This window comes from Malus domestica, chromosome 02 (genome assembly GCF_042453785.1).
Source record: "Malus domestica chromosome 02, GDT2T_hap1".
Taxonomy (NCBI): Eukaryota; Viridiplantae; Streptophyta; class Magnoliopsida; order Rosales; family Rosaceae; genus Malus; species Malus domestica.
The window spans coordinates 16,468,270-16,495,956 of NC_091662.1; the positions used below are offsets into that span (position 1 = coordinate 16,468,270).

The 27,687-nt window shown below is 40.5% G+C and overlaps 1 protein-coding gene, 1 long non-coding RNA gene and 1 other non-coding gene across 3 annotated transcripts; all 3 read left to right on the plus strand.

Moving 5' to 3' along the window:
* The first annotated feature begins 1,488 nt into the window (after positions 1–1,488).
* On the plus strand, positions 1,489–2,440 carry LOC139190428 (uncharacterized). Its single transcript, XR_011574669.1, has 3 exons — positions 1,489–1,746; positions 1,842–1,916; positions 2,212–2,440. It is a non-coding gene; the product is annotated as an uncharacterized lncRNA (long non-coding RNA).
* A 17,644-nt stretch (positions 2,441–20,084) lies between these two features.
* LOC103407177 (uncharacterized) lies at positions 20,085–27,439 on the plus strand. Its single transcript, XM_029092314.2, has 2 exons — positions 20,085–20,906; positions 26,587–27,439. Exons 1-2 carry the CDS (start codon positions 20,158–20,160, stop codon positions 27,227–27,229), a joined length of 1,392 nt encoding a protein of 463 aa, XP_028948147.1. The 5' UTR covers positions 20,085–20,157; the 3' UTR covers positions 27,230–27,439.
* On the plus strand, positions 21,516–21,595 carry LOC114823821 (small nucleolar RNA snoR109). Its single transcript, XR_003771768.1, has one exon. It is a non-coding gene; the product is annotated as a small nucleolar RNA snoR109 (small nucleolar RNA).
* Positions 27,440–27,687: the final 248 nt, after the last annotated feature.

A 27,687-nucleotide genomic window follows, 5' to 3' on the forward strand; every position in this document is an offset into this window, starting at 1 on the left:
ATCGAGAAGTTCTTCCTAACCGTGTTCCAGTTCAGATTCTCAAAATTAAATAAAATTGCAAAAAAAAAAAGGGAAAGATAATTGAAAGTTCTTTTCTTTCTGGTTTCTTTGATTTTATGAGTAGCCAAACAAAGTATAAGGCTTTGATTTCATGAAATTTGAAGCAAAAAAATCGTTAAAAAATAAAATAAATGAGAGAGTGAGGGGATAAGATGCTACCATCACAACGCTCGGCTTGCTCGATGAGCTTCGCGGTGTAGACGCAGTTATCTCTCTCTTTGGGGGAAGCCATGGCTGATACTCTCACCACTTCCTCTCTTTCTCTCTCTAGTCTATGTGAGCTTTGAAGTTTCCTCTCTCTTTCTCTCTCTCCTCTTCTCTCCCAACCCCCTCCCTTCCTTCTTCCCTCTGCAACCCGCACCCTTTCCCTAGCCTTCCTTCACTACCAGGCTCCCTCAACCTTCCCCCACCTTCCTTCTTCCTTCTGTAATTTCTTCCCCATCCCCCTCTCTCTCTCTCTCTCTAAAATCCTTACAAGCCTAACCCATGTGGATATTTCTCCTTCTACCACAATTTCTTCCCCATTCCCTTCTTTCTCTCTAAAATCCTTCTCTGCAACATGCAATCTGCCATCTCCCCTAACACACTCAAATTATAATTTGTAAAAACCCTAATTTCTACCCATTTCTCTCTCTCAACTGCTCTAGAAAAGAAAAGAAAAACCTAATTTCCGTTGGCGAAGGGACGAGAAGAATCGGGGTTGCGAAGGAATCAAAGATCAAAGCTGGGGAGGCATAGATGCATGTCGCATGAGTGAGCTTGGATCTGAATTGGTTCCTGCACTTCAGATTGCAGGTTGCCCAGAGAGAGAGGGTGGTGAAGGAAGGTGGGCAGGGGGGAGAGGGGGCTTCACAACGTTTTGGTCTTCTACTTCTTGTTGCGGGGGTCGGAGGCGTAAAAGATGGAAGGGAGAGGGTTGGGTGCGGGTTGCAGGGGGTTTGGGGAGAAGACGGGTGGGGTTTTTTTTTTTGTTTGTTTGTTTGTTTTCTTTTTGTATTTTTTAATATTAAAGTGGGCCCATATTGACACATGGTGCTCAATTATTGTCTACATGGGCGCCACATCATCAGTTAACAGAAGTTCTAACGGAAAACTTAACGAATGTATTAAACTGTCCCAAAATTAAGACTTGAGGTATGACTCTGGGATGAAAAAAACTTCATGTACTAAATGTTGAAAACCACGAAACTTTAAAGTAGTAAACTGAGATTAACCATTTTTTTAAATTTGTTATAAGTTAAAAAAATTAGCATAGTTAAATTGGTGTTAATTGGTATAACACGTGTCAAAAAAAAATACGAAGGAAACACTGTTTTCGGGACAGCAAACCCACAACCCTTGGATTACCCATCACATAAATAATGAACAACATCCTTTCTTTCTACCAAAGCGCCTTTCTCCATTGGAATTTCAAAAGGAAAAGAACGACATAATCTCCTTCACGTTTTCAGCATTAACAGCACATTCTTTGCAGTTACATGGAGAAGCGATAACACCGTTTAGTTTTAAACTGCTATTTTCGTCTCCCACGTACTCACATGACACTCACATGAATTTCACTCCAATTAGTATCAGAGTTCCAGTTTCAGGCCCTTTGGAAGCGCGAGACCGTGCTATACTATTTAGATTAATTTGGGGAGATTCTTGACGCAAAAGGCTTTTGACAATCATTCATATTCATCTTGAGTAAAATCTCATATCTCAAATTCTATTTTTTGGTGAAAGCTTCGTGTTTTTTTTTTTTAGTTTTTTTCATTCTCTCTCCTCTTTTTTTGTTATAGACTCCAGACGATTCTATGCATGCTAATTGCAACCATTGGACAAGAAGCAGAGTTCAAAACTTTGACTGATTTTTGGTAAATCTCAACTTTACCTATTCAGTTTTTAGGATTTGTTTTCTCTATTTTTTTTTTTTTTTTACCATTTGTTATGCAGACGGATTCAGTATAAGTTCGAGTTTGTATGAGTTTGTATTCAGTATCTCTAAGTAAATTTTAGTTTGTATTTACTAACACGAATCAAAAAACAAAGGTTATCATAATCAAGGGTTCATATTATTGTGTTAATTTACACTGCATATCATATAGGGTTTTAATATGCAGATGGCAAAAAGTTTAATTTCTCTCTAACCAAAAATCTGTTTACTCCTAGCCCATCTTGATGGGATACGACGACTTCTTCTTTGACGCGGTCGTAGAATGAGGTCTAAGGCGACCAGGCTATGCAAATTACTGAGACTCCAAGACGGAGAGGGTTGGGATGAAGATCAAAGATGTATGTCGAGAACCTAGGCATTGTAAGTTTCTATACATACCAAAATGTAATTAAAATTTAATCAAATTGCCCTACGCAATTGGCAATTGTACTGAATAATGAAGGAATAAATATGTGTGTTCGATCCTACTTATCCATATATATCAGCAGTAGAAGGGTTTTGTCATTTAAATTTCAAATTTGGACCTACTGATGACTTGTGGAATGTTTTTTTCTAATGAGTGTTGGGGAAATGTACTCTTCCAGAAAAGGCTACTCAATAATAGTAGGAAAGTTTTTCGAAAAGCAAATACTGAAGTTTTATTCTTTTTTCTTAAATTTAATTTGATGGCAATTTAAAGGGTTGTTTTGTTTGCTATCATTTAGACATAAAGTTCTACTTTTTAGTGGCATTTGTTATGCAAGTGATTGATTAGAAACATCATGTTTAGCTTCACTATGTTCATGTGCTTTTCTCTTTTCAAGTTGGTAGGCTTAAAATATCTTAGTTTAAAGACAAGTTATTTTGGCTTCCCCAATTATCCCATGAAAATACAAATTTAGAAGGATCAAGAAAATGTTAAATTTTGTTTGCATATAAAATAAAAAAAGTGCATGAATTCAACATCCACGTTCAGAAGCCAAGAAGGGGATTGAGTTCATATGATTAACAAACACGATCATCCATAGCATAGATTATTGACCCATTGAAAGGTACTTTTTGGTGGTTTGGCATACAAATTTGGGAGGATCAAGAAAAGAATAGAGATTGGATAGTAGGTCATTTCATCTTAGTTATTTGTTAATTTTATACTCAAAACAACATATGAACGAGTCTAAGTCTTTTCCATGATCATGGTGGAACTATGTACGTCTTGATAATAATAGTCTATCTACTAGAATTTGGCTGTTTAGCTTGGTAGCTAATTGTGATCTCCATGCTAATTGTTTGTGTGGGTTGTTAGAAAACACTAGAGAGAGTGAGACAATTTTATTTCATATTGGATAGGTTAAAAGAAGAAGAAAACGTGTTTTTCTCAATAAAAATGCAAATTTCATTAAACGTGGAGTGACCAACCAAATTTAGTGAGTTTGTATGTAACCTAAAACTATAGTGTCACTATTAATGTCTGTACCAAATGGATAATAATGGTAAATAAATAACACAACACATCTTTAGGAGCGCGTAGCGCCCACGATTAAAAAAATGAAACTTTAACAAAAAAGCTTCCGATACTGTTCACTTTAACAAAAAACCATATTTTTACACTAAAAAGTCATCATGGTACTATTCACTTTACCCTTTATTTTGTCATTTTCGTTAAAACTCAAAGTTTTCAAATCATTTTCATTAGTTTTCCTTTAAAAAAAGGCATCCCGCATGCGCGTGTATATATATATATATATATATATATATATATATATATTTGCCTTGGTCTATTTCTTTTCAAAATGTATGTTTTAAGTTTGATATGAAAAATAAGTAAATATATGTGTTTTTTTATATTTATTTTAAATGTACGGGAATAGAGATTTGAACTTTATATTAAAAAGAGATGTATCAATTATGTATGTTTTTATTCACTTGGAGAGTATGTGGAGAGTATGTGGTGTAACGACCCGTCCCTAAAAACTTATGGTTTGTATTATTTCAATAAGTGAATTTACAAAAATGCCCTTCGAGGCAAAGTGTTGACTTTTGTTGACTGCTGTGTCGTGTCATGCAAGGTTCGTTTTCTTGGCGTATTCTCGCAGTACTCTTTGCTACGGACACGTGGGTGTAAATGGAACGCAATTTGGAGTTATAATGAAGGAGTTATTAACGAACGAAGTTAGGGGTAAAATAGTGATTTAATTAATTATCTAGAATGCTCAAGATTTTTGGAGCAAAGAATTGTTATGCCACGTGTGTGGCTGAGATGAAAAAGAAAGGAGGAAAAAGGGAGGAACTGGACCAATTAGGAGAGGGAGGAAAGGAGAGAACCAATGGGATATGAGAGAAATGAGGGGAAATGAGAGAGAAGGGATGCGCCAGATCCCTTTGACCCGTATCAACCCGCGACCCGATCAGGTATATTTCGAAGGTTTTCGACGATTTTCATGGATTTTTCTGGCAAATCGCAGCAATCCATCACTACCACACCCTTTATAGACCCTCCCTCTACCAATTTCACCCCAAAATGGAAGAAATTGGACCCAATTTCATGAAGAATAACACCGGTTAGTGCAACGGGTTCTATGGTGGCGATCCGCCCTTTTCTGAAGCCAACCCCGTCAACCACCACCACAAATAGACTTTCCTCAACCCCAGGAACAAAGCCCAAACAATGTTTGAGGCGTCGGAGCTCGTTTGGAGTCGAATTAAGAACCACCCATATCTAAGGTGCCGAAGGGTTTTCGTGAAATCGAGGCTTTTCCCAGCCAAATTGGACTTAGTCCCATGTATGAAAGTTGCTTCACTCATTGAGATCTTCATTTATGTGAAGTTTGAGAATTGTTAGAAATAGTTGATTTTTCCAGCGAGTCGGGCCGGCTGACCCTACCCACGGCGGCGCGTGCGGCGATACGTGGCCAGAGGACCGTCAAAGCTATTTTTAGGCTAAATTAGATGTATTGAATTCAGTTTTGATATTCATATGATGTAGGTTGATCGTTTGAACCTAAATTCATTACGATATGTTACTTGGCAAAAATATGAATCAACGATCCGACTGTTGGATTGTCACCAAACTTAATATGTTATAGTACGTAATATTTGACGATCATAGGAACTTTAGATCTCGTATAAATACTTAGGGAACTCAAATGTAATTATGTAATAAATGAAGGGGCAAATATGTAAAAAGGGGAGGAGCCCTTAGTCTATAAAAGGGCCTCCTCACCCTCACAATCGAGAGGCTTTGAGATTCAGATTAAAGCACTCTCACCCTAAAAAAATCTCGGATCCTCACATACAGAAGCTATCTCTCCCTCACAATCCTCTCACAAACAGAGAAATACAATATCAGTGTAGACGTAGCCCAAGCATTGGGGTGAACCACGATACATCTTGTGTTCTTTACTTTCTTGCAGATTCACGGTCGGATTTACGTTGTTCCAAGACCCCTTCGATTTTGTGCTTCAACATTTGGCGCCGTCTGTGGGAATCGACACGAAAAACTATGTCGGTTATCTTTCATTTTTTCACCTCCACCGTGAATCTGCAAAATCTGCAAAAACCCAACAACCCAAAACTTTCCCAGAAAAACCCATATCATTCTTTCTCTACTCTGCCTCCAGCCCTGTGGCCTCTCTGTTTTCAGAAACCTGTACAATCCATCGTCCTTTGGTAACTGTGATTAACTGCTTGTCGCAAGTTTCGTCCTGCACAACCGCCATTTTCAGAACCAAGTCTTGCTTCGTTGCGATGGCGAGTTCTTCTCTGTGCACACCTCTTCCCTGGAGAACAACATTCAACCGTCCGATTGGGATTAAATCTATCAACTTAGAATCAACGAGACTTCATGTCCCGCTCTACTCCTCTAGAAGCAGCAGCAGCAAGACGACGATGTTTTGTTCGTGAAGAAAGTCCAGACCTGAACTCGTTATTGAACCGGAAAAAGACGCATTTTATGCTAAGCTCTGAGTTGTACAACAGCCATAGCCACGCGCCCTCCAAAGATCTGTTACCTTCTATTGATACACACCAAGCACGGTAACGGGTGGATCTCGACGACGACGTCGTTTAGATTGAGTCTTGCAGAAGTAGAACAACTTCTTCTCCTTCAGCTGCAGCGAGTTGAGTGAGTGTGAGAATTACAAGTCGAAGGGAAGACGAGAAAAATGAACGAATTATTCGTGGCCTTCTTAAACTTCCCGAGAATCACAGATACATCAACTGCAACAGTCTGATCTCAATTTCAAGCTAAAGTGGTTTCTCTCTTGGAGTCGCCATGGCGGCTCGATCTCTACTCTCTCTATTTCACATGCGCAGCCGAAGGTCATCGTCACCTGAGAGCGCAGCAAGAACAACAAGCTCATCACCTCCATGCTGTTTGTGCTGCGTTGGATTTCTGGGTTCTACATTTCGTAAAGGCCAAGCAGGAAATCAGCTGTTTGGAGCTTCCGCTCATTGAGCATACACGGGAGCCAGATCTGGATAAGTTTTCTACAGTATTAAGTGATACTACATTTGATTGGATTGTCATAACATCCCCTGAAGCGGGTTCAGTCTTCTTAGAGGCCTGGAAGGCTGCTGGAACTCCAAATGTTACGGTAGGGGTCGTGGGGGCTGGTACAACAAACATATTTGAGGAAGTAGTACAGTCATCAAAGCGATCCCTCAACATTGCTTTTGTGCCATCCAAAGCGCAGAGACATAGACAAAGACAGAGAGAGAGGCGCAGTGGAAAGAGATCAAGAAAAGCAAAAGATAAGCTTTCTATTATTATGATTTCTTTTGTGTGCCAGGTGAAGAGACAAAAAGAGTGCAGATAAAAAGTAAAAGCAAAGCAGAAAAACAAAAGCAAAAGCAGAAAGAAAAAGAAGATAAAAAAAGCATACATAATTGCGGTAGTGAAGACATTATGGGCATGACCCATTGAGCAGAAGGTCAGATTTATTTTTGAATGATGTGATTTATTTTTCTTATCTTTCGGAGACATCTGTATAAACCCCATCAGAGGGTAATAAAAAAAAAGCTCAAAATAATAGGCTGGAATGTTATGTGGAGGGCAAATGCCCATATGCCCAAAAGAGTCAGGCCCTATATTATCACCAACCAGGTGATCAAAAGTACGTCTAGTACTACCAAAATTATTCGGCAGCCTGCCACTCTTATCACCAACCAGGTGATCAAAAGTACGTCTAGTACTACCAAAAGTATTCGGCAGCCTGCCGCTCTTATCACCAACCAAGTGATCAAAAGTACGCCCAGTACTCCAAAATTATTCGGTAGCCTGCCGCTATTATCACCCACTAGGTGATCAAAAGTACGTCAGTACTCCAAAATTATACATGAGCATCACTCATGTCAATCATACATAAACATTCATGAGCATCACTCATGTCAATCATACATAAACATTCATGAGCATCACTCATGTCAATCATACATAAACATTCATGACCATCATTCATGTCAACATTCATGAGCATCACTCATGTCAACATTCATGAGCATCACTCATATAAACATTCACGAGCATCACTCATGTCAATCAACTTCGAAAGCTTCATTTACAAAGCTCCATCTTCGAAAGCTCCAGCTTCGAAAGCTTCATTTACAAAAGCTCCAACTTTAAAGCTTCACTTTCAAAGCTACACCTACAAAGCTTCAGTGCATGGTATACAAAGACCGTCTCCGAACAACCGCCACTTCGGCCCATACATGGATTGAAATTGAAGTCTCCAGCCAACAGCCTCTATTGACTGAAGACTTGGGCCACTGCACTATGTACCAATATATTGGGCTTCCGTAACTGGGCCTCATGAAAAATATTTGGGGGACTTAACCCATTATTTATGTATTGAGGAGCGAGCCCTTATTATATAAAAGGGACTCCCTCACTTTCATTAGAGAGCACCCATTATTCATGAACTGAGGAGCGAGCCCTTATTTTATAAAAGGGACTCCCTCAACCTTTACTAAAGAGTATCACTGCCAACTGAGCAACCGCCTCTCTGCGAGCATCACTCTTAACTCATTACTTATGTATTGAGGAGCGAGCCCTTATTCTAGAAAAGGGACTCCCTCACCATCATTAGAGAGTATCGCCGCCTACTGAGCAATCGCCTCGCCGTGAGCATCAACTCTAGCCTATCATTTATGTATTGAGGAGCGAACCCTTATTCTATAAAAGGGACTCCCTCACCTTCAACGCCACAAGCCGAGCAACCCAAGGCAACATAAGCCACAAGCAGAGCAGCCTCGCAACGTGTGTTACTTCTAGTTAAGCATCATTTCAGATTGGGCACCGCCTTATATCGAGTATCAGTTTAAGATGACATCTAGTTACTTCGGCCCGCACATGGACTGAATTTCAAGTCTCCAGCCAAAAGACTCTCTTGACTAAAGACTTGGGGGACTACTGTTTGTACCATACTTAGGGCCTCCGTATTTAGATCTCGTATAAATACTTGAGGGACTCAAATGTAATTATGTAATAAATGAAGGGGCAAATATGTAAAAAAAGGATGAGCCCTTAGTCTATAAAAGGGCCTCATCACCCTCACAATCGAGAGGCTCTGAGATTCAGAGCAAAGCTCTCTTACCCTCAAAGAAGCTCTGATCCTCACATACAGAAGCTCTTTCTCCTGCACAATCCTCTCACAAACAGAGAAATACAATATCAGTGTGGACGTAGCCCAAACATTGGAGTGAACCACGATACATCTTGTGTTCTTTACTTTCTTGCAGATTCACGGTTAGATTTACGTTGTTCTAATACCCCTTCGGTTTTGTGCATCAACATCAAGGATGCATTATATTTTAGTATTTGCATTAGAATAGTTTTGCATATTATTGAATTATTTTGCAGAGGCCCAGGTAAGCTTCAGGTGAGTACATTATGATAATGGTGGTTGCATTATGTATGATTATACGTAGATGCATTAGAGCTCATTATCCTGCACCCCAGTGTTAGTGTTCCTGCTCGTGGCCAGGGCACAATCATTCACGTGATGTTCACCTTCCACACCGCATGCTCACCTTGGATCCAAGTTTGGTGCACAGCCCTGTCGTATAGACCACAATAGGTGGTTCTGATTCATAGGCGACCCGCGATTTATTGCACAATCTTCACGTGATTGTAGCACTTGAGCGTACTTATTTACACCTAACCCTGTCGTACAGACCACAATAGGTGGTTCCGACTTGTGTGCAGGAATTGGTTTATGAGCTATAGGTTCAGTCGTACATGTAACGTTAGGTGACTCCGGCTGACATATCATTTTATATTGATTCAAAACACCTGGCTTACATATTGTTTGTTGAGATACTTGAGATGGCACATACTTTGGTTTTCATTGTTCTCAAGCCCGATTTCTATATATGTATGTATTATAATTTTCTGGAAAAGTATATGGGTTTTACGGTGATGGGATATTTATTTTGGAAAGAGAAATGATTTCAAAAAGTTTTGTTTTTGCCCACTTACATTTTTTTGTTTTTCACCCCTCCAGGTTTTAGCTGCTAGAAATTTGTATCGACGAAGATTCTTGGAGGTGGCTACCTCTGAGGGTATGATTCTTACCCACACTACTGCACTTTACTTATGCTCTGACGTCGCGTGTGAAATGGGTTCATTCCCGCTCACAATGCACTCTTGTCTTTAGGCATTTTTAGGTTTAAATTTATTCACATTTTTCCACATCACTATACTTTATGGCTTCGTCACCTTCCAGGTGTCGGCTAACATAGCTTGGTTCGGAGTCCTAATGGACATTCCGGATTGGGGTGTGTCATGTGGTCTGGTGATATTTCTCTTCACTTGGAAATGAGAGGTTTTAGGTTTAAATATCGTGAATGGTGAATTCGATACCAAATTAGGTTGCCCCTTATGTGGCTTAGCCGAACTCCATCTCCCCCTAGTGTAAAAATATTGATGTACTAAAAAAAAAGTTTGTAATTTGAAAATCCTAGAGTAGCATATAAAAGTTACTAAAACAACAAAAACCAAACAATCAAACTACTCAACATGCTTTAATCTACAGTGACTTCTTAGGCACTAAATGAGCACGACCTTAGACTCAGAATACGCATAATTTCTTCAATTCAACTTTTATTTCTGACAGAGCATAACTTGCTCATGAATAAATTAAGGGTAAATTATATTTCACTTCTTCAATTTTGGGTGCAATTGCAATCTCATACAACATTTTTAAAACATTTTAATACAAGTCATTCAATAATACGGTTTAGTGATATTCTTCTTCACTTGGAAGTGAAGGGTCTTAGATTCGAATCTCGTGGATGACAAATTCGATACCAAATTAGGTTGCTTATTGTGTGGCTTAGCCGAACTCTCCCTACCTTTAATATAAAAATATCAATGTATTAAAAAAAACATTTTAATACAATACATTTAGTTGTTATTTCATTTGAATTTTTCATAGAACTGTTAAAAAAATCTGTTCAGCTAATCATTAAGTGATGATGCGATGTCAGTTAGCAAGAGACGCGCTCCTTTATTAGATTAAAAAGAAAATTTGATAGAAACCCGAAATCAAATGTGTAGGGTTTATAAGAAAAAAAAAAATGAGTTTACTACTTTCCATTTTCAGGGATTAAAGCTTTTTCTTTTTCAAAATACAAAAATACCACTCCTACCACATTTTTCATAGAACAATACTTGGATACTCAAATGATAAATAGGAACTCCTACTCAAAATTATTCGTTACCAATTTATAGAACTTCGTATTTATAATCAGCACTATTCATATTATAAATCCCCCTATAAAAATTCTCTCTGCAAAAAATCAATTAAAACTAAGGTTGTTTAGTCATCGAATTGTATAAAAACAAATAAACGAAATTGGTAGAAGCATTACGTATGTATTTGTTAGAATACATTGACTAAACAATCTTAGCTTTAATTCATTTTTTGCAGAGATGCTCTTTACAGTGTGATTGATAATATGAACGGTTTTGATTATATGCACAAAGCTATGTGATTCAAATACTAAAAGTTTTGAGTAGGAATTCCAAATTATTTTTTAATAGCTAAGTAATGTTCTTTATTTAATTACTCTTCTATTTGGATTCCTAAGATTCTGTAGTTATGTTACGTGATAAATGTCATCTTAGCTTTTAGTTTATAAATTATATTCATATTATTTTTAATTAAACTTCATATTATTATAAATAGGTGATCTTCAGCTTATTTATAGTTGATGATTAGATTATTACTAATTTCTAACCGTCGAATAAAATAAACTAAAAAAGATCAATGAATAAAAATTTAACGAGAATGCGTGGAAAATAAAAAAATAGTGTGCAACTCTAAACAACATTTTAAGGTAGAGAATTGTAATTTGATGAGCCACGAATCTTAAATCTTTTGTGACACACCCCGACTGGAGTCGAGACGTGATGGCTGTCATGTGAGAGTGACGTAGCCAAGTGTGCAACAGAAGTGATACTAATAAAAGAAATGTGAATAATTAAAAACCAAAACTAAACTTATTTAACTAGAGATACTATGTAAGTGTGTGAGAGTGATCAAATATAAGATACACGCATATCAGAGCATAGGTAAAACGAAAGTGCAGTCGAACTACCTAAGTACTAATTATACAAACAGGGAAAAGATCTCTATTTTTATTTATGGAAACGTCAGAACCGCTGTGTAGTCCGCATGAGCCACTAAAGATGAGCAACTACCTAGAACCTAAAGGGGTGCAAAATAGAAGGGTGAGTGGGCAAAACAAAGCTTTAGAAAAACACATTTATCTTTATGAACATTGTTGGTACCACACATAATGGGCATCAGACTTTGATACATTGGGCCTCATTACCCAGCCCATATGATTATGTAAAAGGAGGAGCCCCTTATTCTATAAAAGGGGACTCCTCCCCCCTCACAAAGGAGACTGAGAAAACCCAATAGAAGGCAATACCCTCACAAACACAACAACACTCTCTTTCTCTGGGGACTCCCCCTCACCCTTGTAATCCATACATACAGTCAGAGAAATACAATCAGTGTGGACGTAGCCCAAACCTTGGGGTGAACCACGATAACTCTTGTGTTATTTACATTTCATGCAGATTCACGGTCAGATTTACGTTGTTCCAAGACTTCCGGTTTTGTGCATCAACATTTGGCGTCGTCTGTGGGAAACGATACGAAAAGTTGTGTCGGTTCTTTTTTCATTTTTTCACCGCCATCGTGAATCTGCAAAATCACAAAAATACCAAACCAAAATCCCAGTCCCATCTCTTTCTCTCTAGAAACCCAGAAATGGGTAAGCAGAAAAAACACATACTCTAGATCTCTCTAACCGAACTCGAATTGAGGTAATAAGAGCAAAACCCCATTTCGGCGACAATGAGAGAGGAAGAGATTGAAAAGCTTCATGAGGTAGAAAGGGACTGCGTGACGAAACACCTATACTCCTCCGCCATCTTCTTCGCTGACAAAAGTCGCTGCCTTTACCAATGACCCTGGCGATATCTACATGCAAGCTCAGGCTCTCTTTCTTGGCCGCCATTACCGACGTGCCTACCACCTTCTCAATGCCTCCCAGATCGTCCTACACGACCCTTGATTTTGTTACCTCGCCGCCAAGTGCCTTGAGGAGCTGAAGAAGTGGGATCAATGCATATTAAGATGGTGAAGATCAAAGGAATCTGTATGACTTAAAGGATTCCAATATCATGTATTTGGATAAAGATGGTGAAGATCATGAGATCAATGTAACATTATATCTTCTACAATATGCTTTTTACGAGGCAAGCATTGGAAAACCGTGTCCAGGCCCGACAATGGTATAAAGTTGCTATCAAAGCTCTTCAGTAGCGAGCAGCCGGAGCAACCCATTTATGTTCCCGTTTCGCCCTCTGACACTCTAACCATGGTTTTCCAGGCAGATGGAATAATGCGGATGCAACCGGAGTGGGGGTAGCAAGCTCTCGGGGAAGAAAATGGCTGAAAGAGCTAGACCTTGCATGCTGTTTATCTTTTGACTCAGTGGGGAAGAAAGTCTCCAACAACATCATTTCCATACCTATCTGTCTTTTTTCCACACTCATGATAATTTTGAAAAAGAAAAGATAAGGAAAGAGCCCTTGTCGGTCAGATCCACCAGATCCACACATGAAAAAGAGATAAGTCTTCACCTAATTCAATTGTTTTTATTATTTAATATTTATCAAATGGTACTGGTTATTGTGTGATGGTGGAACAATGATGATATCTTTATTTTATTTTTTGAATGTTTTCCACTAACTGATGGTGGGTTTACAACAGATGCTGAAAGTGGATGTGGGTTGCCACACCCATGCATTTTAAATTATTTTGAAATTATCAACTCAAATCCAAAAGAACTAATCCACTTTTATAACCTAAAACTATGCTATAATACGCATGGCAAGGTTTTACACTTATAAGAAATATACATATTAAATCATTGTTGTTACCATATTTCTTTTACGCATTTACTATATTTATTCATTATACGCTCATGATTATACTGTCATTTATTGTCAGGAATTATTGAGCAACTAGGTCCACTGATCAACATTGTTGCTGATTAACGAGGTCTACCAACTTATAGACTGATGAGCCACGTGCTCGTGGTGATCTCTTGTCTGACCGGACACCCACTTGCTCGGACATTCGCTTTTTGGGACACCTATGTGCCTGGACCCAACTCAATGACCCTACAGATAGTCCCAACTCGATGACCCTACGTATGGCCTCGACTCAAAGACCCGACTTGTGGACCCGATCCGCGGATCTGACACATAGACCCAATATGCGAACCCGACAAGCATACCCGAGTCATGTCGAGAATCAACTCATACTGAATGCATGTTGACATAAAGTAGATACTTGCAATGAGGAATACCACGAGCCGAGCTGCCTCGCAGCGAGCATAGCCTCTAGCCGAGCCGCCTCGCAACAAGCATCGCCTCTAGCCGAGCAAACGCCTCGCCGCGAGCATAGCCTCTAGCCGAGCAGCCTTGCAACGAGCATCGCCTCCAACCAAGTAGTCTCGTAACGTGTGATACCTCTAGCCGAGTATTGCTTTATGTTGAGCATTGCCTTTGGTTAAGTACTGGTTCAAGACATCTAGCCACTTCGGACCGTACATGGATTGGATTTAAAGTCTCCAGCCAAAAGACTCTCTTGACTGAAGACTTGGGGGACCACTGTTGGTACCACACATAATGGGCCTCAGACTTTGATACATTGGGCCTCATTACCCAGCCCATATGATTATGTAAAAGAAGGAGCCCCTTATTCTATAAAAGGGGACTCATCCCCCCTCACAAAGGAGACTGAGAAAACCCAACATAGGGCAATACCCTCACTTCACAAAGGAGACTGAGAAAACCCAACATAGGGCAATACCCTCACAAACACAACAACACTCTTTTTCTCTGGGGAACTCCTCCTCACCCTTGTAATCCATACATACAGTCAGAGAAATACAATCAGTGTGGACGTAGCCCAAACCTTGGGGTGAACCACGATAACTCTTGTGTTATTTACATTTCATACAAATTCACGGTCGGATTTACGTTGTTCTAAGACCTCCGGTTTTGTGCATCAACAAACATAATCACCCCTCTCCATAAACCCCGTATAATTTCCAGGAAATAGTAATATGCACATATATAAAAACAATGTTCAAGAGTAGTGAAAATAGAATTATGCCATGTCATAACGTTCAACACTAAAATATGTAAGCCAGGTGAAAAGTCAATATAACTTAGCGTAATTCGACATGTACGACTGGACCTATAGCTCATCAACATATGTCTGCACACAAGTTGAAGTCACCTAATGTGACATGTACGACAAGCTAGATGTAATTAAGTACGCTTAAGTGCTACGATCACGTGAAAGCTGTGCGATAGATCGCAGGTGACCTACGAGTTGGAACCACCTATTGTGGTATGTACGACAAGCTAGCACCAACACTTGGATCCAAGGTGAGCATGCGATAAAGGAGGTTAACAATCACGTGAAAGTTGTGCCCAGGTCTCGAGCTGGAGCACTAACATCGGGGTGCAGCATAATAAGCTCTAAATGCATAGCAATATGCAATGCAACAAGACCAATTATATGCTAACTCACCTGAAGCTTACCTGAGCCTCTGCAACATCAAATAGTATAATTCACAATTCATACTAATGCAACAATATAGTAATAAGCAGTATAGACATGGCATACAAGACATAAATTCATTTAAAAATGTTTTTGGAAATCGTAAAGCATATATATATAGAGAAAACAAATGCCCACTCACTAATAAGTGGCAGGATCGTAGCTCTCTAGCCTTACTTGTCCACGCTCGTCTTCGGGGTACGTCTCACCTATATGCTATACAACTATTTTAACGTTAATTTGATAACACATAAACAAAGCCCATGATTAATTCCTCATACGTTGCTCAAATGAGGTGTTTGAATATACCAACGTGATCTACTCGACAGTACGAACACACATATATTTTTAGAAAAAAAATTTGGACACCGAACGCGCCTTCACGCTCCGGCCAAGTGCAAGCACATGCCGTCCGTGTGACTGACGCCGTTAGGAATATTCCGTCAATTTGATGGAATATTTCGTTAAATGTAACTGACGATACCTGACGCCATTAGAATATTCCGTTAAAGTTAACAAAATATTCCCCTTCTTCTCCGGTCACTCTGCCGGTCTTCGCCATCCGCCACCGGTTGCACTCGCCGATTTCTGGAAAATTTTCTAAAGCTTATAACTTTGTCATTTCCCAACCAAAATCCATGAAATTTATATGGTTTTGAAGGTCTTGAAGAGTAGAACACATTCGTACCTAATAGAAGTTCAAAATCCAACGGAAAACGATAGGAAATTCCCACGATACTTCCGGTCAACTCTGCAACCTTCCAAACTCGTCTATACCAACGTCCACTTCACTCCAAAACTACTTCAAAGAGTTAGGAAATTTGGGTGAATACCTTTCCAGGCCTTCAATTCTCGAAACCATGCTGGGATCGCGTCGGAGCAAACTTGACTCCTCGCTTGAGCTTCTAGTTTCTCACATTCCTGTCGTCCGTTCGATGAGCTAAAGGTATGGCTAAGTTTATGAGGTTGAGAGGAAAATAATGGTGATTTCCAAAGACTCGATCCATGGAAGTTTGATGATAATGGTGTATGTAGGTGTCACGACGCAAAAAGAAGAAGGAAAGAGAAGGCTCGAGAAGAGAGGAGAGAGTGTGTACGTGTGTGTGTGTGTGTCCTCCTGATTGGGCAGAAGAAGAAAATGTTAAGCCCTAATTGGGCTGCCGTAAGAGAGGGAGAGAGAGGACTAATTTTGATTGGTCCAGATGAGATAATAACCCAAATACCTAATTGGGTCCAAGGAAATAGGAATTATGGTGATTGGTTTCTTATTTTGGTTTGTTTACACTCTATATGTTCGTAACTTCCTTGTTACAACTCCGATTCGGCCCTAACTCGCGTCAACGGGCTCATGACGTCGAGTACAATCTAATTACGTGTGTGTGTATGTGTGTGTGTGTGTATGTAGGTGTCACGGCGCAAAAAGAAGAAGGAAAGAGAAGGCTCGAGAAGAGAGGAGAGAGTGTGTACGTGTGTGTGTGTGTGTCCTCCTGATTGGGCAGAAAAAAGAAAATGTTAAGCCCTAATTGGGCTACCGTAAGAGAGGGAGAGAGAGGACTAATTTTGATTGGTCCAGATGAGATAATAACCCAAATACCTAATTGGGTCCAAGGAAATAGGAATTATGGTGATTGGTTTCTTATTTTGGTTTGTTTACACTCTATATGTTCGTAACTTCCTTGTTACAACTCCGATTCGGCCCTAACTCGCGTCAACACGCTCATGACGTCGAGTACAATCTAATTACAATAGCAAGGAAATTAATTTAGAACTGCATATGTACATCCATGTCCCTAAGCCAACAAGGGCAATATTGTCACTTTACACACTAGGGGAGAAAATATATATAATAATTTGGGACGAGTCTTCACATTTTGCCCCCAAATGTTTTGTAGGGAAATTTTATTTGAACACATATAACCTCTTTCTACACCCAACTTAAATTTTAAATGTGAAGTGACTTTTTTATCCTATTGCATAATTACCATAAAGTACAAGATAAAATTAACAATAAAACTATAATGTAACAATAAACCCACTCCAAATAATCAAACCATTACTATCACGCAATCTTTCTTTTGCGTTATATTCTTGCTGAAATCCTAAGATGCTCTCATAGAGAATAAGCTCTTTTTGACAAATGGATATTGATTTTGAAATTTTCGATCCTCCAACTAAGATATGAATGATTTATGAGTTTTTATTTTATGAACTCAAAGAAAATATTCGAGGTGTCATCGTTGGCGCATCTCAGGATATGATGTTCCTGCAGCTATGTGTTGACCCTAAAAACTACCAAGTCTACGTGGCACGCATGCCGAGTAATTAATAAGCTAACTACGTCATTCGGTTATGTGCGGGGCGTGCCAACTCGAGGGCCAAGCTCGATCGGGGAGTAAAATTTGTTAGCGTTGCGTTGAGCGTGCTGCTGACTTCTTGATCTTGTGACCGCGGCCGAGGAAGGAACACGTCTCAGCCTTCGGGTTCTAGAGCCTGAATATAAGGCTGCTAGTCTTGCGAAGTTCACGGATCGTCGACGTCGGGTTCAGTCACGGTGGTTATATTCGTAAAAGTATAAGCACGCCGAACTGGCTCCAAACTATACGGACACAAGTACTCAAAAGAGATATATGTCTTGATGGTGAATGTGGTTCGGCCGTCAGAATGCCGAACTCTAAAACTTACTTGTGAATATCCAATCATAAAACAATTCGGTGTTCAATGCGCCGAGCCCAGTAATCTGTAACATCTCACTTCACGAAGAAGGCTAATGAGATGACATCTGCCAATAATGATTCGAAAATCTTTCTTGGCCGAGACTTGGATAAATAATCAGTCGGCCTCGACGCAGTGCTGTTTATCCAAACTGAAGGTGCTCCGCGGTCGGCTAATTCTACGACAACAGTGTTGTTTATCCAAACTGAAGGTGTTCGCCGGTTGCCTTCACAGTGTTGTTTATCCAAACTGAAGATGTGTCGGCGAAAAAGAAAATAAAAATCTCAAGGTTGTTGAGAGGTTTCGCATAGAGCGAGAGTTTGCGCAGAAGTTTGTGTGTTGGGTTGAAGGGGGCTGAAATGTTGCAGGTGTCCTGCATTTATAGGGACAAGTACACGATTAATAATTTTGTGGACTCCAATTGCAACTCTGCCACCTCTTTCCCGTGCTAATACGTGATATCACCGCCACACTTTAACTCTTGATAAGCCAACCCCTGCTAATAATTATAACAACCTAAATTGGTGCTAGTCAAGTAGCATATGTAAACCACGTGCAACAGAACTCTCGTTAATTTCAAATCCTCCATATTGCTTGGTGGCCAAATCCTTCACGTGTATGTAAATCATGTGTGTCGTAAGCACTTGCAATTTAATTGCAATGCTAACTCTTACAAGCCTTATCACGTCCCATTAATCACCTAAAGGATAACTGGCATACATAATTGTTGCCATCTTATCACCACCATGTGTAAAATTATTTCCCAAGCATATCACCATTTTTACTTCACCCTTATCATATGCATGCATATTTGTCATCCAAAACTGATCCAACCACACATCCACATCAGTTTGAATTGTGCTGCCTGTTTTCAGCTTGGAGATATATTTTTTCGTAAGAAAATGTCAAGATAAATCATTATTAAAAGATAATTATGATAGAAACCATGATGTTATCTTTTAATGTTAATAAAATTATCTTCACTTTTCCATTCGATGGTTGGGAACTATGCCCATTCAACGGCCTTCATTGCACGGACTGGTGATGTAATTTTGGGTCCAAACACTATGTAAGTCTTAAGCACATGGACTCACATTCCTCAAACAATTCTTTCAATCCCTTAAATATGGTAGCTTACAAAGGGCCTGAAGCATTACAAGATAGCTTATATTGTATGTAGTAGGGAAAGATTACTTGAACATTTTCCACACCCTTTGACCTCACCTAGATTAGAAGTGCAGGCATGAATGCTAATAAAAAAAATGGTACGGTTCGCGTTGCTTTTGGGTTTCATCATTTCTTCCGACTTTTTGAGGGCTTTGCTCTGTCTTGTCAAAAAGCTTCGCGTTTACATAGATGGAAACCGGGTTACTATATGTTGTCCAACAGCATTTTCTACGTCTTATGTTTCCATTTCCTCCAAAAATCTTTTTACTCCTTTAAAATCATTTAAGGCCATGTAGCTCTGCATCCATATAATATAAGTAAACATGCCAAATATGAAAGAGAATGAGAGAACTTAAACTAACGAGTACACGCCCCCTTCAAATGGTACTGCACTCTCAGTACCTAACAGATAAAAGATGTTTGGTCTCTTACACAAATTGACGACACCTACTTAAACTAATGAGTACACGCCCCCTTCAAATGGTATTGAATGAGTACACGCCCCCTTCAAATGGTACTGCACTCTCAGTAGCTAACAGAGAAGAGATGTTTGGTCTCTTACACAAATTGACAACACCTAGTACAAATGAACAAGAAGTTTCTCAAATTCTCACCAGTTCTTTTGATTTTGATTTATATTTCTATTAAATCATGAAGAATTTGAAAGGAAATACGACAAACTTGATGGAAGGAGAGAACGTCAAAGAAGAAAATGTATTCTTTGACTTTGATTTTTATCTTTTAAAAATGGGTGTAAAGATAAATTTACATATATATTGAATTGAGTTTGTGAGGTAATTTAGATAGTAAATTTGAGTTTAAAAAGATATTGATAGTTTAGCTAAAAATAATATTGATGTAAGGAGTAAGCTAGTGTAAAAAGAGCTAGCTTTAAATAAAATTTCCTTTTTTTGTATCCCCGCTTGAAAACAAAAGGAAAACTAATGAAAATGGCTTGAAAACTTTGAGTTTTAATGATAAGGAAAAAATAAAAGGTAAAGTGAATAGTACCAGGATTTACTTTTTAATGTAAAAATGTGATTTTTCGTTAAAGTGAACAGTATTAGTTACTTTTCGTTTCCCTTGAACAAAACCCTTAAGCCCTTGAAGCCGCTCCGCTTCACTTCACACCACCATCACTTTTCAGCCATGGCGGAGCTCAAGCTCTCAGAGAGTCGAGACCTGACCCGAATAGAGCGCATAGGCGCACACTCCCACATCCGTGGTCTCGGCCTTGACTCTGCTCTAGAAGCACGCGACGTCTCCGAGGGCATGGTGGGCCAGACTTCCGCCCGAAAGGCCGCTGGCGTCATTCTCCAGATGATCAAGGAAGGAAAAATCGCGGGTCGGGCCGTTCTTCTGGCGGGTCAGCCCGGAACCGGCAAGACCGCCATCGCCATGGGCATGGCGAAGTCGCTCGGCCTCGAATCCCCGTTCGCGATGATGGCCGGAAGCGAGCTCTTTTCTCTGGAGATGTCGAAGACCGAAGCCCTAATGCAAGCTTTTAGGAAAGCTATTGGGGTTAGAATCAAGGAAGAGACTGAGATTATCGAAGGCGAGGTCGTGGAGGTTCAAATTGACCGGCCTGCGGTGGCCGGAGCGGCTTCGAAGACCGGGAAATTGACGTTGAAGACGACGGAGATGGAGACCGTGTATGACTTGGGGGCGAAGATGATTGAGGCTTTGGGGAAGGAGAAGGTGCAGAGTGGCGATGTGATTGCCATTGATAAAGCTTCTGGGAAAATTACCAAGCTTGGTAGGTCGTTTTCAAGGTCAAGGGACTACGATGCCATGGGACCGCAGGTCAAGTTTATGCAGTGCCCGGACGGGGAGTTGCAGAAGCGCAAGGAGGTCGTGCACTGCGTCACACTTCATGAGATTGATGTCATCAACAGCAGGTACTTACAAATGTCGGCTTGTGTTTTTCGTTGTCTTAATTTCGAGAGCATGTTGCTGTGAATTATAAGTTCATGAGTTTCTGCATTCATATAATCTTGGGAAAGTTGCAGTTTTGGGGGGTTAATGGAAATTTGCAATTAGCTTGCTAAGTTGTTACACATTAGTGAATGATAAATGCGTTCCTTTCTTAGAAGTTACTTTTTTACAAAGAAGCTCGACCCCTTTTTTTGGGTCCTTCATTACCCCAAGAACTAGCTAATGCTACCTTTTACTCCCTGTCAGTCTGCAGTTGAGGATGGTGATCTATGGATGCATTATATGATGTAGTTATCAGTGTTGTAAAGCACTAAGAATCAGTTTGTGTCCGAGTTGGATGTTTCGTAGCTCAGCTGTGGTTTATTTGGACTTTAATTGAGTAGTAGGTTTGACTCATTTGGAAGTTAGAAAGCAGGAGCTCCTCTCCTCTCCAATTTTCAACTATTTATGTGCATCAAGTACAGAAAATAGTTTCCTGTTTTTGAAAAAGTATATGCAAGTTGTATAAAGCTACATGTACCAAGAGAAGGGTTTGAAAACAACTTAGTACCCTTAATCTTGAATTGCCAAAGTGACTATAGCCAAATCAAATAGTTGAGAAGCTTACTGGCCGCCTGTTGTGATTTTTCTCTTTGAGGAGCTTCGCACATTTCTTTAATTTTTTTTTTAATGAACCATGTGAGGAGGGGATAAGAGGGGAATTGGCATAGGATTTAGCCTTTCAAGAGGCCCTTCTCTAACATCAACATTTTCATTGGGCCACTTTCCAGGCAAACTTGCTTTGAATACCCAGCTGCTTGTGTCCATTGGTGCCTACATTTCTTGGATGGGTTTATTTGTTACAACACCCCCAGGAAAACCTTTATTCAGTCACCTTCTGACCCAACTCGGAAAGTTTTAACCTTAAGAAACTTAAAGGAAGCTCCATCAAAATCTGTATTTTTTGAAGCTTGAACCCAAACTAGCTGCCAGGTTTGGGTGAATTAGTGAACTTTTTCTGTTACTATAAAGGGGTTCCAGTTTTTATATCATTACTCTCAGTACATTTTTTTTGTCACCTATTATTACAGGTTAGATCTGAATATAACAGAACTCCATATCCATCTTGCACCCTAGAATTTGCATGAGAGAAATGTTTAAATGTTACATGCTTAGGTGTTATAGAATGCTATCTAACTAGTAGTTTTTCTGGTTTCTAAGGTTTGATGTAATATGTGTGGAGTAGAATGGCTTCTCTCATAGACACAATGGCGTTCTAAGATTCATATAGCCGATCCCACTCAGTGACTTGGATTTTCCAAGTCTCCAACCGAGAAGTTTTCCTCACTCGGGAAATTAAGGGAACACTACCTCAACCTACATGCTCCACTCACAAAGCTTCAACATACAAGCTTCAACAAAAGAAAATTCAAAGAACTTAGCGAAGAAGGCTTTGGTGTATTTAACACAATACGTTGAAATGAAGGAAAGCTGATTTATTGATATCCCCGATCAGTTACAAATATGTACATATACTTGAGTCAAAATAAACAAACAAGAGGGAGCCTTCACAAAGGTTGCTTAGAAGAAGTCTCAGCAGTCGGTAGAGCCCCAGAAAGAGAAGGCACCGGAGGGGGATCATTCGGAGCCTCAGTACTGGACAGAACCCTAGAAGGAGGAGGCATCAGAGGTTGATCATTTGGAGCTTCATTACGCGGTTCAGCCCCAGAAGACGAAGGCAATAAATGCCTTTGGAACAAACCCACAAATCTCTGATGATCAAGTAAAACCTGACCATCAGATTCCTTCATCTGGTCAAGCTTCCTCTTCATGTTTGTAGCATAGTCATGTGCGAGCCGGTGCAACTGTTTATTCTCATGCTTGAGCCCTTTAATCTCCTGTTTGAGACTCATCACTTCAGCCGCCAATGATTCAACTTGGCGGGTTCGAGCAAATAGGCGTTGGGCCATATTAGACACAGAACCTGCACACTGAACACTCAGAGCCAGAGAATCCTTAACAGCCAACTCATCAGACCGTTTGGAAAGTAGTCTGTTATCTTTGGGAGTGAGAAGGTTCCTGGCCACTACCGCAGCGGTCATATCATTCTTCATCACGGAATCCCCAACGGTAAGAGGACCAGTAGGGGAGACGAAGGATGGGCGCCATATGTTGTCTGGAGAAGGCAGGGCTACCTCTTCAACAAGGTTCAAGCCAAAACGACGGTCGGAGGGGCCAGACATTTTCAAAGGTGTTGAAGAGAGAAGAGGTCGGACAAATCAAGATCTTAGAAGTGCAAGAATGGAGCTTCTACTGGTGGATATTCAAGTGTGCTTTGGAACTTAATGTCAGCCCCTATAAAAATCTGCACTCGACGAAGCTTCAGAAATCGAAGAGGCGCCTGCTCAGAAATCGAAGAGGCGTTTGCTTTCTCAAAAGCTGGGCTGCTCAGAGACCACGAGGGTCGATCTCAGAAATCGAAGAGGCGTTGGCTTTCTCAAAAGCTGGGCTGCTCAAAGACCACGAAGGCCGATCTCAGAAATCGAAGAGGCTTGCTTTCTCAAAAGCTGGGCTGCTCAGAGACCACGAGGGCCGATCTCAGAAATCGAAGAGGCACCTACTTTTCCAGCCTCGTCAGCACCTGTCACACGCACACTCAGCTTTGCGGAAATTATGGGCATTCTGTCGAAGATTTCTGGCGAAGTAGAAAGCACATGAATCGTACTGTTCAATCACCCACTTCCCACACGCAACAGTAGCTCATGGGTACCACAGATAACTTTGTCAAAGTTCTCTGACAAAGTTGAGACACGTGAAGCTTGCAGCTCCCACTACATCGCTCTGACCAAGAAAGGTAAAAGAATAGCAAAGAAACAACACTACCAAAGTTTAGACACATAAATTTTGAAGGTTTAGCTACCATATTATTACCCACAAGGGTAAAGGAACAGTACCACTGCTGGATAATTGGAAAGTCCCGGTGTGTCAACCTCTGTGCTTCGTGGCAAGGTAGACTAGCAAACATGCCCAACCTTTACTCACATTCGAGAAAACACTCCCAACAAGATTGCTTGCTCCAAAATCGAAGAGGCACCGCCCTCCGAATCTCGAGAGCCAGACTCTCAACATGATTATTTTCTCAAAAATCGAAGAGAGGGTAAAGGAACAGTACCACTGCTGGATAATTGGAAAGTCCCGGTGTGTCAACCTCTGTGCTTCGTGGCAAGGTAGACTAGCAAACATGCCCAACCTTTACTCACATTCGAGAAAACACTCCTAACAAGATTGCTTGCTCCAAAATCGAAGAGGCACCGCCCTCCGAATCTCGAGAGCCAGACTCTCAACATGATTACTTTCTCAAAAATCGAAGAGAGGGTAAAGGAACAGTACCACTGCTGGATAATTGGAAAGTCCCTGTGTGTCAACCTCTGTGCTTCGTGGCAAGGTAGACTAGCAAACATGCCCAACCTTTACTCACATTCGAGAAAACACTCCCAACAAGATTGCTTGCCCCAAAATCGAAGAGGCACCGTCCTCCGAATCTCGAGAGCCAGACTCTCAACATGATTACTTTCTCAAAAATCGAAGAGACACCGCTCTCCGAATCTCGAGAGCCAGACCCCCAGCATGATTGCTTTCTCAAAAATCGAAGAGGCATCGTTCTCCGAATCTAGAGAGCCAGATCCCCGACAGGATTGCTTGTTCAAAAACCGAAGAGGCACCACTTTCCCAACTTCAAGAGCTAGATCTCCTTGGATAAAGCTTGTCTGTAATCTTCACACGCAACATCAGCTTTCCAGATACCACAGACCACTTTTTCAAAGTGCTCTGACAGAGTTAAAACATGTGAAGCTGACAGCTCCCACTACCGTGCTATGACCAAGCAGGGTAAAGGAATAGCATTATTACTTGATGTTAGGGAGACTCCTATATATGTCGACCTCCATCCCCAACGGACAGGCAGACCTGCAAAAATGCTCAACCCTTCCTCTTATCTGAGAGGGCACTCCCAACGAAGCCTTTCGAAATTTTCAGCTTTCTTTCCCCCCGATAATACCTCTGTAAACAAGCTATACTAGAGCAAGAATATCTCATATCATCAGGGTTAAAAGCAAGAGTATCCCATATCATGCTTTTTCCCTGTCTTTTCCTTTGGCCTTGTTCTTACCTGCAAGACAAGGAGAAAGAGAGCAATCAGTCAGCACTTGGAATCAAGCTTCCAGCCAGGAACTGATTGCCTGGAATTACTTACCTGGCATTGCTCTCGAGTACTCATCTTCAACATCTTAGGCTTCCAGGGAAGATACCACATCTGCCTGAGGAACAACTAGGGCAAGTGAGAAGGATACAAGGAAGCATGTGGAGACAAGCGTAACAGCACACATGCCGATACATCCACTACTCTGTCAAAAGCAAAAGTATCCCATATCAGCAGGGTCGAACGTACTCTAGATTTGATGGACTTGTTTTGACCCTCAAATTCTTCAGTCGGCCTTATACTCTGGAGGAAACCAGAAAACCCTCCAGCCCAGTTCAAGAATAAGCCTGTGGAAAGTTACTTCTTCAAAAGTAAAAGTATCCCATATCATCTCTTCTCATTTTTCTTCTCTTTATCCTTCATGCTGCTTGCAAGATAGGGAGAATGTGAACAATCAGCCGGAGCTCTGATTGCTTACCTTGTCTGTCACCTCTTTCAGCAGATACCCTAGCTCGGCGACTTGGGGGACTCCTACTACATGGTTTGTATCGCGCTTGACCAAGCCTGAAACTACAAGTAAGCTTCAAGTGAAATTGATACATTACCTTGTGCATCTCCACCAGTTACAGATACCACCCCTGGATGGAGGAAGAGTACTTCCAGAGAAGATGCCACATCTACCTATGAGACAGATAAGGCAAGTCAAGACGATACCACACTCCGGTACTTAAGTTTCGTGGTTACGAGATCATTCTCCCACAATATTTCCTAATGTCATTTGTACTAAATCATTCACTTGTACTCACTAAAGGAGAGCTTGAACCTATGTACTTGTGTAAACCCTTCACAATTAATGAGAACTCCTCTATTCCGTGGACGTAGCCAATCTGGGTGAACCACGTACATCTTGTGTTTGCTTTCCTATCTCTATCCATTTATATACTTATCCACACTAATGACCGGAGCAATCTAGCGAAGATCACAAAAAGTGACCGTTTTCGCTACCTAGGATCTATCTTGCAAGAGAACGGAGAATTAGATGGAGATCTCAACAGAAGAATAAAAACTTGGATCTAACGGAGGACATGACACAAAACCGAGTGTAATGGCGTTCTAGGATTCATATAGCCGACCCCACTTAGTGGGAAAAGGCTTTGTTGTTGTTGTTGTTGTATAAGCTTGTGTTTGGTGATTTAATTGTGATCGTGAGAGCTGTGCCTGCTTTGTTGCTTTATGTTTCGAGTGATTTCTGTTTGGTTTCTGTATAAAAGCATACATTGCAACTTGCACCCATATAAAAAGTCTGTTCAAATTTAATAAATAAATCCTGGTTGTAAGTTGAGAAGGTTTTTTTTTTCTATGGTGATGGGGATGGGGATCGGGGGTAGTTCTCTACTTTAGACTCAGTATTGGCCATGGATTAACGTGATATTTTGTTATCCGATTAAATTATGTCTCTCTTCCAGAACACAGGGATTTCTGGCTCTCTTTACTGGTGATACTGGTGAAATCCGTTCAGAAGTGAGAGAACAAATCGACACAAAGGTAGCAGAATGGAGGGAGGAAGGGAAGGCAGAGATTGTGCCAGGCGTACTCTTTATCGATGAGGTGCACATGCTTGACATTGAGTGCTTTTCATTTTTGAATCGTGCGTTGGAGAATGAGATGGCTCCCATATTAGTCGTTGCTACCAACAGAGGAATCACTACAATCAGAGGCACAAATTATAAATCCCCCCACGGAATTCCTATTGATCTCCTTGATCGACTGCTGATTATTACCACCCAGCCTTACACAGAGGATGAAATTAGTAAGATTCTGAACATCAGATGCCAAGAAGAAGAAGTCGAGATGTCCGAAGAAGCAAAGCATCTGTTGACGAAGATTGGTGTTGATGCATCCTTGAGATATGCTATCCATCTCATAACAGCATCTTCGTTGGCATGCCAAAAGCGGAAGGGAAATATTGTGGAGATGGAGGATATTAACCGAGTTTACCATCTGTTTCTGGATGTGAAGAGATCAACACAATACTTGATGGAGTATCAGAGTCAGTACATGTTCAGTGAGGAAGGCGACGACGATGATACCAATGCCATGCAATCTTGAGAGAATTCGTCAGACTGGAAACGACCGTTTATCTTAGTATCTTGCGTTCGTGTAGTGGGATTACTACCTTACCTTGGTATGTAATGTTTATCTTGTTAGATTTTCGGTATGAATCTGTAATCTTCTTGGCAAACAGCAACTTTGCAGAGGATTAGTACGGTGACTTTCGTATTTTTACTTTTATTAATACAAGAGATGCTTAACTTCAAAGTAATCTAAACCAACATAGATGGGAATACCAAGGGAGCGCATCCGCTCTAGTCAATAGTATAGAGGCTTTGTTACTTCATCCACGCCATCAGACTGGCGGACTTAATATCATGCTCCTGTAAGCTTGAGCTGCAAAAGCACAATGACGACCAGGGCGAATTTAGGACGTGCATTCATCCATCGAGCCCTTGTAGAAAGCAGCAGCAGCAGCGTGCAAGGGAGTTCCGATAAGCCAAAGTTGAACCAAT

What these genes read in the sequence shown, in the direction of transcription:
- LOC103407177 (XM_029092314.2), top strand. Translation starts at nt 20,158, where the DNA reads ATGGCGGAGCTCAAGCTCTCAGAGAGTCGAGACCTGACCCGAATAGAG. An exon ending in ATTGATGTCATCAACAGCAG is followed by an intron (nt 20,907 to 26,586) that starts GTACTTACAAAT and finishes TCTCTCTTCCAG; the next exon opens with AACACAGGGATTTCTGGCTC.